The sequence below is a fragment of the Dichotomopilus funicola genome (genome assembly GCF_033296635.1).
Source record: "Dichotomopilus funicola strain CBS 141.50 unplaced genomic scaffold C8A04scaffold_5, whole genome shotgun sequence".
In the NCBI taxonomy this organism is placed as follows: domain Eukaryota; kingdom Fungi; phylum Ascomycota; class Sordariomycetes; order Sordariales; family Chaetomiaceae; genus Dichotomopilus; species Dichotomopilus funicola.
In genome coordinates this window covers 274,115-287,351 of record NW_026944026.1, presented here as the reverse complement: position 1 = coordinate 287,351, position 13,237 = coordinate 274,115, and the positions used below count along the sequence as shown (strand labels likewise).

Genomic DNA, 13,237 nt, shown 5'->3' with positions numbered 1-13,237 from the left:
ATGCGATATTTTTTACACGCCCTCCGTAATTACCAACGCAGCCCGTACGCTCACTCCTCATCCTCCTCCTCCTCCTCCTCCTCCTCATCATCATCCAGCGTCATATCAATCTGCACGCTCCCCTCACTATCACTATCACTATCACTGTCACTCTCACTCTCATTCCCACCGCCATTCCCGTCACCGCCACTATTCCCACTCACAGTTGTAGCAACAGCAGCACCCTTCGTATCAACCCTCTTCGACGGCTGGACAACAACACCCTCTGTGGCTTCGTGAAAGACCTCGCTTTTGCGCTTGAGGGGGGAGGCGGGGCGGACGGGGACGGTAGCCCCAGGGTGTGTTGTGGCTGAACCTGTGGTGGTTGTTGTTCCAACTGCAGTGGCAGTGACAGCAAAGGGGTTAGTCTCTGTAGATGGGCTGGTATCAATCTCCATCGTGTCCGCCCCCCATCCCGCAGTTGTCGTTGCTTTCTCCTCCTCTTTCGTTTCTCCCGTCTCCTCGCCATCCTTTTGTGTCTCAACACCACCCCCCCTCTCACCAAGCAACACCTCCAACCCCTTCCCACCCCATCTTTCCTCTCCACCACCATCAACATCCATCCCCTCCACCCCCCCTATTCCCCCACTCGGAATCCCACCTCCCCCCTGAATCGCACCCCCCACCCGTATCAAATTACTCCTCAAAACCTCCACCCCCAACTCCCTCGGAAACCTTCCCACAAGAAACGGCAGAATACTCGGGTAATACCGCCCACGACTGTCACGGTACGGGTGCAGACAGCTAGCGAGCATGGCGTCACACGCGTGTGAGAGGATGGCGGTGCGGTCTAGTAGCGCGCGGAGGTCGGGGGGAAGGGGAGGTTGGGGGAGGTGGGTGAAGAGGATTGGGAGGAGGGTTGTGGCTTTTTTGAGGAGGAAGGGGGTGCTTTGGGGAACCGTGGTTGTGGTGGGGGAAGAGGTGAGGTAGGCGTCGGCGTTGGTGCTGGCTGAGGCGGTGTTGGGGTTGGGTTTTTGTTGTTTTTGAGTGGTGGTGGTTGTTGTGGTTGTGGAAGTGGGGATGGGCTGTGGCTGTGGCAGGTCGAGGTGGCCGGTTGGGAGGAGAATGTCACGGCAGACGGACTGGATCAGCGGGGTGAGAGAGTCGACGGTGAGTTTGGGCAGGGTTGGGCCGGAGAGGAGGAGGAGTTGGTGGATGAGAGAGTAGGCGGTCTCGCGGACGACTGGGATATGGTGGCTTGCGGCGGATACGCGCACCATCTGGTCGAGGATGTCGGTTGCGAGGGGCATGGCGTTGTTGCCGAGTCTGTGGAGAAGAGCCTGGTGTAGATGGAGGACAGAGACGTGGATATCCGAGAGTGCGCTCCAGAGCTCGGCCTTTTCGTCGCGGCTGATGGCCGGGTTTGTTTCGATTGAGTCTTCAGACCCAGACGGAGGGGTTACGAGCGTGATTCTGGCCGTTAAATCCAGCAGCTCGCCCAGTGGGACGGTTACTGGCGCCTTGGTGGGGTTGTGGAAGTACTCAGCGAGGAACTCGAGCAGCCCGATGAGTCTCTCGGCTCCGGCCTGCACACCCGCCCAGCGAGGCAAGTCCTCAGCAGCATCACCACCACCTGCAGGATCTCCCAACGTGCCGACCGACTGGCCCCGGTAGCCTGCAGTCGATTCCCAGGACTCCACGACGGCCCGGAAGATCTGGTCGACCGTGCCGTGAGCGTCGAGAATCGTCGCGCGGATCGCCTTGGCCCATTCCTCGCTGCTGCCGTTCTTCGGAGCCGTGTACGCGATGAGAACGAAGAGACGCCGCGTGCTGTCTCGGAGGCTTTGCGGGATGAGCTGGTCGTCGGAGGAGGTTGGCGCGACGTAGGACCGGAGAGCGGCTTTCATCTGGGAGACCAGCGGCCGGAGCGTGGTCGGGTACAGGACCACGAGCTTTGAGAGTGAGGAGGCGACGGTCTCAATAAAGGCATGGGACACCTTGAGCGGCTTCCCGGAGGGCTTGATCAGCTGCAGGCAAGCCTTGACGTAGTCGGGGAGCGTGGGCGTCGCCATTTCCCGGGTCAGAGTCGGATAGCCCTGGAGGAGCATGTAGATTTTGGTCAAGGCCACAACAGCCAGCTCTTTCGACGCGACCGGGTCGGGTTTCTGCACGGTTAGCTTCGCTTTCCAAACCTTGAGCATATATCTTGAGGATAACAAGACAAAATCTCACCTGCAACAAGGCAATCAACCCCCGAATCCACGGCCCCGACACCCGCAAACTCTCCCACCCGCCCACATCGACCACCGCCTTGATCAGACACACCGCAGCAAACCGGCCGGCCGGGCTCTTGCCGGTTAGGAGGGATGTGATGTGGGTGCGTAGCTTGTGCACGAGGACGGGCGCCTCAGACGACTTGTCCTTGCCCTTGGCGTCTTGGGGGGCCGACAGAGGGCCGCCGCAGCGAAGGACATGGCCGACGAGAACGGGGCAGAGTCGGGGGAGGTTGTCGATGGGTGTGGATGTTAGCCGGCGGCAGAGGACTCGTAGGTCGGGGGTGGCCATGGTGGAAATAAATTAAAGAGAAAAAGAGAAAAAGGGAAAAAAGAAAAGAGAAGGTTCAAGGACCTAAACAGTTAAATAAAAAGGGTATCGATTTTAACAATTTAACAATCAAGTACCAGGTGTCAAACTGGTGAGATCCAGCATCAATTGATACCCAAATATGAGTAAATCCCTTCCAGCTTGCTTGAAATAGCTGGTTGTTTAATTCACATGTGAAGTTCTCAAGAAATTTTCTGTGTTGAGCATTGCTGCATCCAGCTCAAAATCAACACCCCTGCCAACACTGCGAAAAACCAGCCAATCCCAGCGTGGCTGTTGGACATGCAGGCATGCCAAGCGGGGCAGCCGTTGCAGGGGCTGACCCACCAACTCAGGCCTTGGCAATTGTTCAGTGCCTGGCCAGTTCAGTGCCGACATCAGAAGAACCCACCCCCGTCAATTAACTTTCATCCCCTGGAATTGACATCTCCAGATCGACACGACACACCGCTTTCGATTTCGATTTCGATTTCGATTTCGTTGCGAGCACGGAGCCAGGCGTTTTCTCTTTCCGTTCCTGCTTGATTGCCACCTTCTCTATCCCTTCTCGATTGCCCCTTCTCGATTGCCCCTTCATATGTCTTGTAGGTTCAAGCCATCGTAGTGCGAGTTGGCTTTCCAACGAGGCAACATGGTATGTCTTTCTTTTCTGGTTTCTTTCTATCCGGTCTCTTCTATCCTAAGGGCTTGTTCAATTATTTTGTGGTCGTCGGCTAACTCCCCCAGCCCGACGCAGTCAAAGCCGCAAACTACATCCAACAGCTCGACGATGCCCGCTGCGACGAGAACTGGGATGCCGTGCCCGAGCTGATCCGCAAAGTGCGCAAGCACGCCCCAGACCGAGTCTGTACGTTCTCCCACTCTCCTTGATCCTCGAGGCCCCTTGATTCTCGAGACAAACAATGTTGACCCTTTAACTGTAAGGCCTCACCCTCACCGCCGAAATCGAACACTCCCTAGCCAAGTCCAACTTCAAACACACCCCCGCAACCGACAGCACCACCCGACCCCCAACCGCCTCCAACGCCCCCGCCGGCCACGAAGCCTCCAACCGCCTGCCCGACCTCCTCACAGCCATCGACGCCGAAGCCGACCACCCCGAAGACCGCTTCCAAGCCCGCGTCTGCGCCGGCTGGCTGCTCTGGGTCCTGCACGAGTACCCGGCCGCGCTAGCCCGCTTACCACGCACCCTTCTCGATCAGCAGGAGCCTGCCGCTTCCTCCTCCGACGGCCATGAGGGAACAGGAACAAACCAAGACCGCGGCAGCAGCAGCGTAGCAGCCTACCGCCCATCATCCTGGACAAAAGTATGCGGTCTCAAAGCCGCCTACCTCCGAGCCAACTGTCTCGCGCGGGACGGCCAACGCGAGGGTGCGCTGCAGGCGTTTGAGACGGCGCTGCCGACGCTGAGCGATGTGTGGGCGGCGGGTGCGGCGTCGCCACCTACGCGTCCACAGACGCGGTTCTGGGCCGAGTTGTTTCTGACCGAGTTTTGTATGCTGAATGCGCAGGCGCTGAGGGAGGGGAGTCGTGCGTTGGGGGACCAGGGGTGTTTGGCGGGGTTTAGGACTTGGGCGAAGTTTTGGTTGCCGTCGCAGCAGCAGGCCGGGGTGGTGACGGACTGGACGGCGATTGGGGGGTATGGGTTCCGGGGCTCGGTGCCTCGGCGGCAGGTGTGGAGGGAGTATTATTTTGCGCTGTCGGAGATTCTGCGGGGGGATCTGCCGTACCCGGCTGGGTACGTAGCGGTCGGTCAGAACAGCAAGGAGAAACAGACACCGTCGACCCGAAACAAGCTGGCACAGGAGGTGGTGGATATTCAAGCGGCGTATGGCCGGCTGCTGCTGGACGAGACCAAGTTCCCGCGGGCGGACGAGGAGCGGGCGGACGTGGAGGAGTTTGTGCGGCGGCTGATGCAGAATTTTGAGATTCTAAACGGGTCGGGAGGCCGGAAGGATGTGCTTCTGGGCCGGTTTGTAAAAGACACGCTGTATGAAGCGGCGGCTAAGACGTACCACTCGACGGCTATCCTGCGGTACATGTTCACGGCCCATCTGGCGGCCGCCCAGTTCAACATGGCGTTTCGCGCGGCGGACTCGTGGTTGGAGTTAGTCAAGAAAGGCAGGGCCAGGGTGCAGAAGACGGGCCATCGGGAGCCGGCGTTGGATGATGATGCCACGACGCTGACGACCCTCTCGGCGTGTATCACGGCGCTATGTCGGTTTGGCGGAAGGGACGAGGCCGAGAAGGCGTATAAGTTGGCGGAGGAACTGGAGGAACTGGTGCTGGAGGAGGAAGACAAACAGAAGACGAAGAGCGGCGATTATGACGATTCTCGGGAGGTACCCGGGGATGTGCTCGCGCTCGCATGGCAGTCAGTCGGCCAAGCCAAAGCCCACTGGGCACGCGCGACCTACGACGCCGAATCGCGCCCGGGACTCCAAGAAAAAGCCACTCGGTGCCTAGCCCGGTCCCTCTCACCCCGCTACCGCCGCCCCGTCGACCCCAAGGGCGTGTTCGCTCTGGCAGTGCTGTACGCCGAGCAGCGCAAGCTGTCCGCGGCCATCGACCTGGTCAAGTCCACGCTGCTGGGCGACAAGCCGCTCACCACAAGCCAGCAGCTGCGTCTGGGCCCGTACTACCGCGAACGCGCGCTCATCCCCCTATGGCATCTCCTCGCGTTGCTACTGAGTGCTAGACAGGAGTATGTCCTGGCTGCGCGGGCGTGTGAGGGCGCTATCGAGCAGTTTAAGGATCCGTATGTGCTGTTTGGCAGTCGCCATCTTGCCGGGCCTGGGGGGTATCGGAGTGAGCACCTCAAGGAAGCTGCTGCCAAGGGTTCTGACGACGGCGGGAAAGCGGGTGGTGATGGGCTGGTGGATGAGATGGACGAGTTTGAGAAGGAGGGGATCCTGCAGATCAAGATCACGCAGTTAGCCATCCTCGAAGTGGTTGAGGGCCCTGCCGTGGCGGTCAACGCGAGCACTGAGCTGATCACGCTGTTTACGCGGCTGTTTGGGAACCTGGACCAGGAGGTTGAGTTGGCTAGGGTTGAACCGCCCAAGACGGCGGCTACTACGGCAGGGCATAGTCTCAGGGGGAGTATCTTTGGGAGTAAGCACCAGCATCACCCGCGGCAGAGCGTTACCACCACCGGAGAAGCCGCTGCTACGACATCATCCCCCCCACGACCGCAGACAACGCAAACAACGCAAACCACGCAAACCGGCCAATCTTCCCCGACGGACGTCAACTCCAACGAACCCGTCAAGCGCACCCGCAACAGCCTGCGCAAGCGCACCCGCAGCGTCAGTCGTCCGCGGGCTGCTAGTGGCGCGGGGTCTGTCGGTGTGGCTGGCCCGCCGGTCCCGCCGTTGGATAGTGCAAAGTACTCGGCTGCGTTTGATGCCGGGGCGTTGCCGAGTTATGGGTCGGGTACGCCGACGGGACGGTCCTCGGCGCAGTCGCAGACTCAGGGTCAGACTCAGGCACAGCAGTCACGGCCTGCTGCGAACGGCACTACCACCGGAACACCCGACAACGGCAACTCAGCAGCGGCCACACCCCCCCGACAAACACCCGGCCTTGCGTCCCCTCTATTGCCTTTTGTGACCTTCCCCGAGCGCAGACAACAACTGCGGCGGAATGCGATCTTGGTGCGGGTGTGGTTGGTTATTGCGGGGTTTTATCGGCGTGCTGGGCTGTTGGATGATGCGGAGAAGGCGATGGGGGAGGCGGAACGGGCTGCGGGGGGGGTTGATGGTGAGGGTACTTTAGAGGGTGTGTCTGTTGATGGGGGGGTTGGAGGGGTTGGGGGGGCTGCTGGAAGGGGGGTTGTGACTGGGGATGATGTGGATGGTGAGGGGGGGTTGGGACTTGGGTTTGGGATGGGTGTTGATGAGGCGAGGGCTGATGTACAAGTTGAGGTTGGTTTTTCTTTTATTTTCTGTCTTGTGTCTTTTGCTTCCTGTTTCTGTTTTCTGTCTTTATTTTGTCTTCTGTTTTCTGCCTCTCTTTTGTCTTCTGTTTTCTGCCTCTGTCTCTGCCTTCTATCTTCCTTCTGTCTTCCCCTATCCTCTATCCCATCCTCTGCATATTCAGTACTAACCCCCCGCAGAAAGGACGAACCCTCCTGGCCCGCGGCAAAAAGTTCGCCGCACGCCGCGAATTCGAAATCGCCCTCACCCTCTGCCCCGACCACCCGGCCGCCGTCGTCGAACTCTCCAATCAGCTCCTCGACATCTACACCGAGCACATGATCCCCATCCCCGTCGCCCCAGAGCTGTACCTCCAAAACCTCGCTCTCGACGAGGCCGGCAACATGGTGCCCGTCGCTGCCGACCCGGACGAGACCGACGCGGGACTACGCACGGGGCCCATCCCCAGACACAAGAAGAGTGCCATCCCCCCGCTGCCGTCGACGCCGTTGGGTTTGTTCAAGAAAGAGGGCGTTACCTCTGTATCCGTCCCAGCCCACCACGGCAGTCACCCCACCAACCACGAAAACACCAACGGCCACGCCCCATCCCTATCCACCGCGCCATCTCTCGTCCCCTCCCTCCAACCCCTCCCGGAACCCATCAACCTGAGATCTAACTTCCTCGGCCCCCCCCTAACCCCCCCAGCCAAAACAACCACCCTCCCCCTTCTCGACCGTCTCGCGGCGCGGGACCGTGCCTACGGGCTACTGTCGGCGCTGACGAGGCTGGGTAGCGGGTGGGATGATGCCGAGGCGTGGTTGGCGCTGGGCCGGGCGTATGAGGAGAGCGGGCAGGTGGATAAGGCGAGGGGGGCGTTGTGGTGGTGTGTGGAGTTGGAGGATGGTCGGGGGGTTAGGGCGTGGGGGGTTGCGGGGGGGTATGTTTTGTAGTCTGGGGACTGGGTTTAGGTGGGTGGTGTAGAGGGAAGTGGAAAATGGGAGTGAAGGCGAGAATAGGATGTTGAAAAGGAGACTAGGGGGTGGGGGATAAAGAAGTTTGAATGGGTGGTGGAGAAAGATATGGGGAATTGTAAAGGGGCTGGATATAGATTAATAGATTAGAGTGATTGAGGGCTTGTTAAAATGTTATTCAGATGTCACTGGCTAATGAGTGTAAACCGCTGTAATTAGACGTATTTTGATGCTTGGATTACGGTATTGCAATCGTTTTCAATTCGAAGATCGCTGCATTGGGCGTAATTTTCATTCTCTCCCACAGTGAATTACGGACTGCTGGGATCTGCAGCTTTCTCGCGAGTTCTGTGACGTTTAACCACACCATGGCGAAGACGACGCTCTGGAATTGAACTTATAGCTAATCGCCGACCAAGACTTGAGAGCGGCCCAGTCTTGGTTTCAAGCTTCGTGAGGTGGAAAAGGAAAATGGAAGAAATGAGAGAGACCATAGCTTAAACATAGATAGGTACGTACCTCGTTTTTACCCCCACCATCAAATTAACACCAACAACCCCACTAGGTACCTGAAAGGTAGTCGGCCCAGCACTCGAACACTTCAACCTCACCAACTCAACTACAAAACGAGCAGTCGACCACAATACCTTGACCACAACACCAATAAACCAGGGGCCCACTGAAGCGCAGGATCACTCAACCATAGGACCACTCAACCCACCAGTTGATCACACCAACCACGCCAACCCAGTTTTCATCTGTTTGCAAGACGACAAACATTTGGCCCGTTTCGCTCACATACGATACAATCTCACACACAATCCCACATCGAACCTCACATCCGACCTCACATCCGACCTCACAACGATACTCCCCCAGGATAGTCTCAACGTCAACGATATCCCCCCCTTCACACGACCTCACAACCTCACAACTCTCCCCAAGATCCTTACCTACCCACGTACATACACACATACATCCCACTCGAAACGAGACCAGAAACAGAAACAGAAACACAAACAAAAATGACCAAACCCCTCCCAGAACTGACACTCATCGTGGCCGCGACCCAGCAAATGGGCATCGGCCGCGGTGGGACTCTGCCATGGACGGGTTTGCGCAAGGAGATGGCGTATTTTGCTAGGGTTACTAAACGCCTTCCTACTTCTGGGGGTACCCTTCCTACTTCTACTTCTACTACTGCTGGTACTGTTAGTAGTACTGTTACTGCTGGTCAGGCTGGGTCTGGGGCTGCCTCTGGGGCTGTCGCTGGGGCTACCGCTGGGGCTGTTGCTGGGGCTGTTGCTGGGAACGGGAGTGAAAGCGTATCTGGATCAGCGACTGGAACAGGGACGACTGTGACCGGAAGTGCATCAACCACCCACCCCGAGCCCCCCCAAAACGCCGTCGTCATGGGCCGCAAAACATGGGACAGCATCCCCCCCCGCTTCCAACCACTCGCGGGACGTCTAAACGTGATAGTCTCCCGAACCCTGCCGCGAGAGGGCCGAGAAGACGGCACTGGACGGGTCGTGGTGCATAGTCTGGAGGAGGCTATTCGCGTTCTTACTTCTTCTTCTGCTTCTACCTCTACTTCTACCTCTACCACCGCCTCTTCAGCCTCCTCGACGAAAGACACCCGCATCTTCGTGATAGGCGGCGCACAAATCTACCGCGCCTCTCTCGCCCTGCGCGAGGCACGCCGGGTGCTGCTGACACGGGTCCTCACCGCATTTGAGTGTGACACATTCTTTCCAATCCGGCTGGACGAAGGGCCGGAGGGGGATAAGGAGTGGAAGCGGGTTGGGCAGGAGGAGATGGATCGGTGGGTGGGGGAGGCTGTGCCGAGGGGGGTGCAGGTTGAGGGGGGGACGGAGTATCGGTTTGAGATGTGGGAGAGGGTGGGTGCAGATGAATAATATAGAAAGGGATAAAATGTAGATGAGGAGGGCATAGTGGAGGTTGATAAAAGGGGTAAAGTGGTGATACATATGAATACAGTATTTCGCCGTCTAATCCTCATCTTCACCTGTTTTAAAATGGTGATACATGGTATATACAATACGACATCCCGGCCTCTCCAGTAACCCTCATCACCACCAACCTCACTTAGCCAGTCCCCCCTGCTTGAAAACACCCCCCAAAGCCGACACCGGCCGATCCACACCCCCCAACACCCTCCTCAAATCCCCAAACATCGCCGCCCCCCCTTCCCCCGCCAACACCTCTTCATCTTTCATCCCTCCTAAAGTCTTTACCCCCTCCCTCATCCACCCCACAACCCCCGCCAAAACCCTCACATCCACATCCTCCCGCGCCTTAAACAGATTCCGCCACACCGCCGCAGCCAACACCGCGTCCCCTTTCACCAGGCCCTCATCATACGCCAGCAACACCCCGCGCCACTGCACGAAGAGATCCTTGAGATATGTCTGCCGGATCATGCGCGAGGTCAGGCCGTGGACGTCTTCCATTTTGAGTTCGGCTGCGTAGAAGAAGTGGTTGACCAGGGGTGTTTGCCAGGCTTGGTGCGTGGGGCTGTCGAGAGCGCGGAGACGGACGACGAGGAGGTAGAGGTGGAGCATGGTTACGTGTGCCCAGGTTGAGAAAGTTGGGAGGAGGGCGAGGTCTAATCACTCCCATCAGCATTGTACCATTTTTAGCAGGAGAGGGGAAACAAAAAAAAAATACCATCATGCCAAACCCCCCCCGGCACCACCCCCGTCCCAATCTCCTCCCCCTCCTCAGTAGTCTGTAACGTCCCGGCTTTCCGTGCGCCCTCATCGATGGTGTAGTCGGCGGGTGCCGCGCAGATTTTGTAAAGCGTCTCGGTGCGGCCGTAGACGAGGTAGCTGTTGGTGTTGGAGCTGCTGATGCCGCCGAGGGCGGAGCGGAGACGGTCTTGGAGGAGGGAGCCGAGGGATGCGTTGAGTGGGGGGGTTGTGTGGAGGGGGCGGGTATTTCGGGGGATTGTTGGTGATGGTGGTGTGTTTGGTATTGTGGTTGGTCGCGGGGTTGTGCTTGGTGTTGTCGGGATGGTTGTCGAGAACGCTCGCCGTGGGGGGATCAGGGAGTCGACACCATGCTGCGATATCCTCTTTGGGAGCCGGCCGAAGCCGGCGCTGCAATTGCGACAGGCCATGGTGTGTATTGTGTGGTGGTGATGCAAGAGGTTGTTGTTTCGGCGGGTCGAAAATGTTAAATTTAGGTGGGGTGTTGAGGGTTAGGGTTAATTTGCACGGTATCAAGATGTGAGCTGATACCGTAGACCTATAGGCTATAGCGGCAATACGGTGAGAAAGTGGTCTGGAATGGCGGTACTTTGTGCAAAATCACACACTAGAGATGGATTTGACCTGGAGGACCTGACTATCTTGAGCATCTCTCGAGTATGTCGAGTATCTCGCCCTTCATTGACTTTGTCACATACAATATAATATACATACAGGCTGTGTTGTTCGTACAGTAGTATACAGTATTATACATCACGCCTCGGAAAACACCAACGAGGCATTCGTCCCGCCAAACCCAAAGCTATTCGACACCGCCACCCGGACCTTCTTCTGCTGGGCCTCCCGCGGCACAAAGTTGAACCCGACACCGACATCCGGGTTGTGCAGATTCAGCGTCGGGGGGATGGCGCCCTGGAAAGCATTAGCATACCGTACCAACATGATATAGGTTGATTCACGTGCGGTGACATACCTCAGCAATAGCCAAAATAGCAAAAACAGCCTCCACCGCCCCCGCAGCCCCCAACAAATGCCCAACCGCCCCCTTCGTACTACTAACCGTAACCAGCCCCTCCCCACCATCCACTCCCTCCTCCCCCATCATCAACGTCCTCACCGCCGCCACCTCCGCCTTATCCCCCACCCGCGTCCCCGTCGCATGCGCATTCACATAATCCACCTCCCGTGGCTTCACTCCCGCATTCCTCAACGCCCTCCTCATCGCCGCCAGCGCGCCCGCCCCGTCTTCCCTCGGCGCCGTCATATGATACGCGTCTCCACTACACCCGTACCCGCGCAGTTCGGCGTACACGCGGGCCCCGCGGCGGAGAGCGTGTTCCCGCTCTTCGAGGACTACCACGGCGGCGCCCTCGGCTACGACGAACCCATCGCGGTGGGCGTCGAAGGGTCGGCAGCTGGCGCGGGGGTCGTGGTTGAAGGTGGTGGATAACGAGCGGGAGCGGCCGAAGCCGGCGAGGGTGAGCGGGTGGATGCAGGACTCGGCGCCGCCGGCGAGCATGACGTTGGCGTCGCCGAAGGCGATGAAGCGGGAGGCGTCGCCGAGGGAGTGGGCGCCGGTTGTGCAGGCGGTGGTGGCGGCGTGGTTGGGGCCGCGGAGGCCGTAGCGCATGGCGATGTGCCCGGCCGCGAGGTTGATTAGGATCTTGGGGACGAAGAGGGGGGAGACTTTTTTGTAGCCCTGTTGTCACCAGTCGCCCGGGGAGAGCATCCCAGGCAGGTTGAGTAAGCATCTATTGCATCGTAGTGATATATTAAGGATGTTAAAGGAAGGCTAGCCTACCCCCTTCTTAAACGCAACACTGGTGTCATAGAAGTCCTCGAGATTCCCAATTCCACTCCCCAAACACACCCCCGTCATCTCCCTTTCCTCCTCCCCCGTCGGCCGCCACCCGGCATCCACCAGCGCCATCTCCGACGCTGCGACCGCATACTGCGCAAACGTAGACATCCGGCGCTGGTCCGAAGCTCCTAACCATTCCGACGGCCGCCAGAGGCCGTCTCGCCCTTCGGGTCCAGCCGAAGCAGCTTCGGGAGGGGTATCAGACGAGGCATCAGAAGATACCGGGACAGGCACAACACCGGCTACGGTGCTAGTCAGCTCGCGCCATTTGGCCTGCTCGACGGCGTCTCGGCCGCGGTGGGCTACGCTGACGAGTCCGGACTCGGAGGCCAGGAGACGCTGCCAGGTGCGGCGGATGCCCACGCCTAGTGGGGTGATGGCGCCTAGGCCGGTCACGACGACGCGGCGCATGCTAGGCCATGGGTTTATGCTGTGTTAGGTTCGGTGATGAAGGAAAATTTGGAAGGAATTAAAAGATGAGAATTCTGTTGAGAAGTGGACCTTGGATGTGAAGCCGAAGCAGGTGCGATGAAAGCTCGAATTCAACGCCCAGAGCGGAAAGAGGGACGTTCTCAAGCTCAATGGCACTAGCCCGTATTCAGCCTAGCGCATCGCTTGGCGGCCCGGAGCTCACCCCTGTCGGCCTGCTGCCACCCGAAACCGCGCTAACTCCAGGTGTTCCAGACCGGAGCTGCAGGGAGAATTAAGCCTAACAACGGGTATTCTGGGGAGAGAGAAAGTGTGAGAGAACAACAAACTCTGGGGCCACTTGGCCCGAAAGTGTCCTGAATAAGACGCCCTGGGACGCATTGAGCAAACATCCATTCAGCGGGATGCGACTGACGGCTGGTTGTTGAAGGGTGAAATAAGGGAGAGTTGGACTCAATTGGGCTGGCTCTGATTGACGTCCTGGGTTTGGGTTATTCACCTCACGCAGAAGGTTGATCGACGACTTCATCGATCTCGGCCAATTCCTGTCTTGTCCGCCTCATCATTTCGTGAGATTCACGCCCGAGTTCCTATTTTCTTATAAAACAAGACTCGGCTCCGCTACAGTTCTATAACGACGATATACTACCGAGGACTCAGACACAAACCTCGTCGAGATCCCCTCCAAAGACACCACTAGCTCACTCACCACCAACTCACCATCTACTTATGTCAACACCC

General features: G+C 58.3%; 4 protein-coding genes across 4 annotated transcripts; 2 read left to right on the top strand and 2 right to left on the bottom strand.

Moving 5' to 3' along the window:
* Positions 1-50: 50 nt before the first annotated feature.
* On the bottom strand, positions 51-2,544 carry C8A04DRAFT_34506 (rRNA processing/ribosome biogenesis-domain-containing protein; the record flags this gene model as incomplete). The annotated part of the gene is made up of 2 exons (XM_062782845.1): positions 51-2,144; positions 2,212-2,544. The coding sequence occupies 2 exons, from the start codon at positions 2,542-2,544 to the stop codon at positions 51-53; spliced, it is 2,427 nt and encodes an 808-aa protein (XP_062640317.1).
* Positions 2,545-3,214: 670 nt separating this feature from the next.
* C8A04DRAFT_34505 (uncharacterized protein) lies at positions 3,215-7,453 on the top strand (the record flags this gene model as incomplete). Its single annotated transcript, XM_062782844.1, has 5 exons — positions 3,215-3,217; positions 3,310-3,430; positions 3,508-6,367; positions 6,413-6,509; positions 6,701-7,453. 5 exons carry the CDS (start codon positions 3,215-3,217, stop codon positions 7,451-7,453), a joined length of 3,834 nt encoding a protein of 1,277 aa, XP_062640316.1.
* Positions 7,454-8,499: 1,046 nt separating this feature from the next.
* On the top strand, positions 8,500-9,393 carry C8A04DRAFT_25139 (dihydrofolate reductase-like domain-containing protein; the record flags this gene model as incomplete). Its single annotated transcript, XM_062779448.1, has 1 exon — positions 8,500-9,393. One exon carries the CDS (start codon positions 8,500-8,502, stop codon positions 9,391-9,393), a length of 894 nt encoding a protein of 297 aa, XP_062640315.1.
* Positions 9,394-9,579: 186 nt separating this feature from the next.
* Positions 9,580-12,478, bottom strand: C8A04DRAFT_34504 (thiolase-like protein; the record flags this gene model as incomplete). The annotated part of the gene is made up of 5 exons (XM_062782843.1): positions 9,580-10,103; positions 10,166-10,596; positions 10,982-11,118; positions 11,180-11,905; positions 12,008-12,478. The coding sequence occupies 5 exons, from the start codon at positions 12,476-12,478 to the stop codon at positions 9,580-9,582; spliced, it is 2,289 nt and encodes a 762-aa protein (XP_062640314.1).
* Between the last annotated feature and the right edge of the window lie 759 nt (positions 12,479-13,237).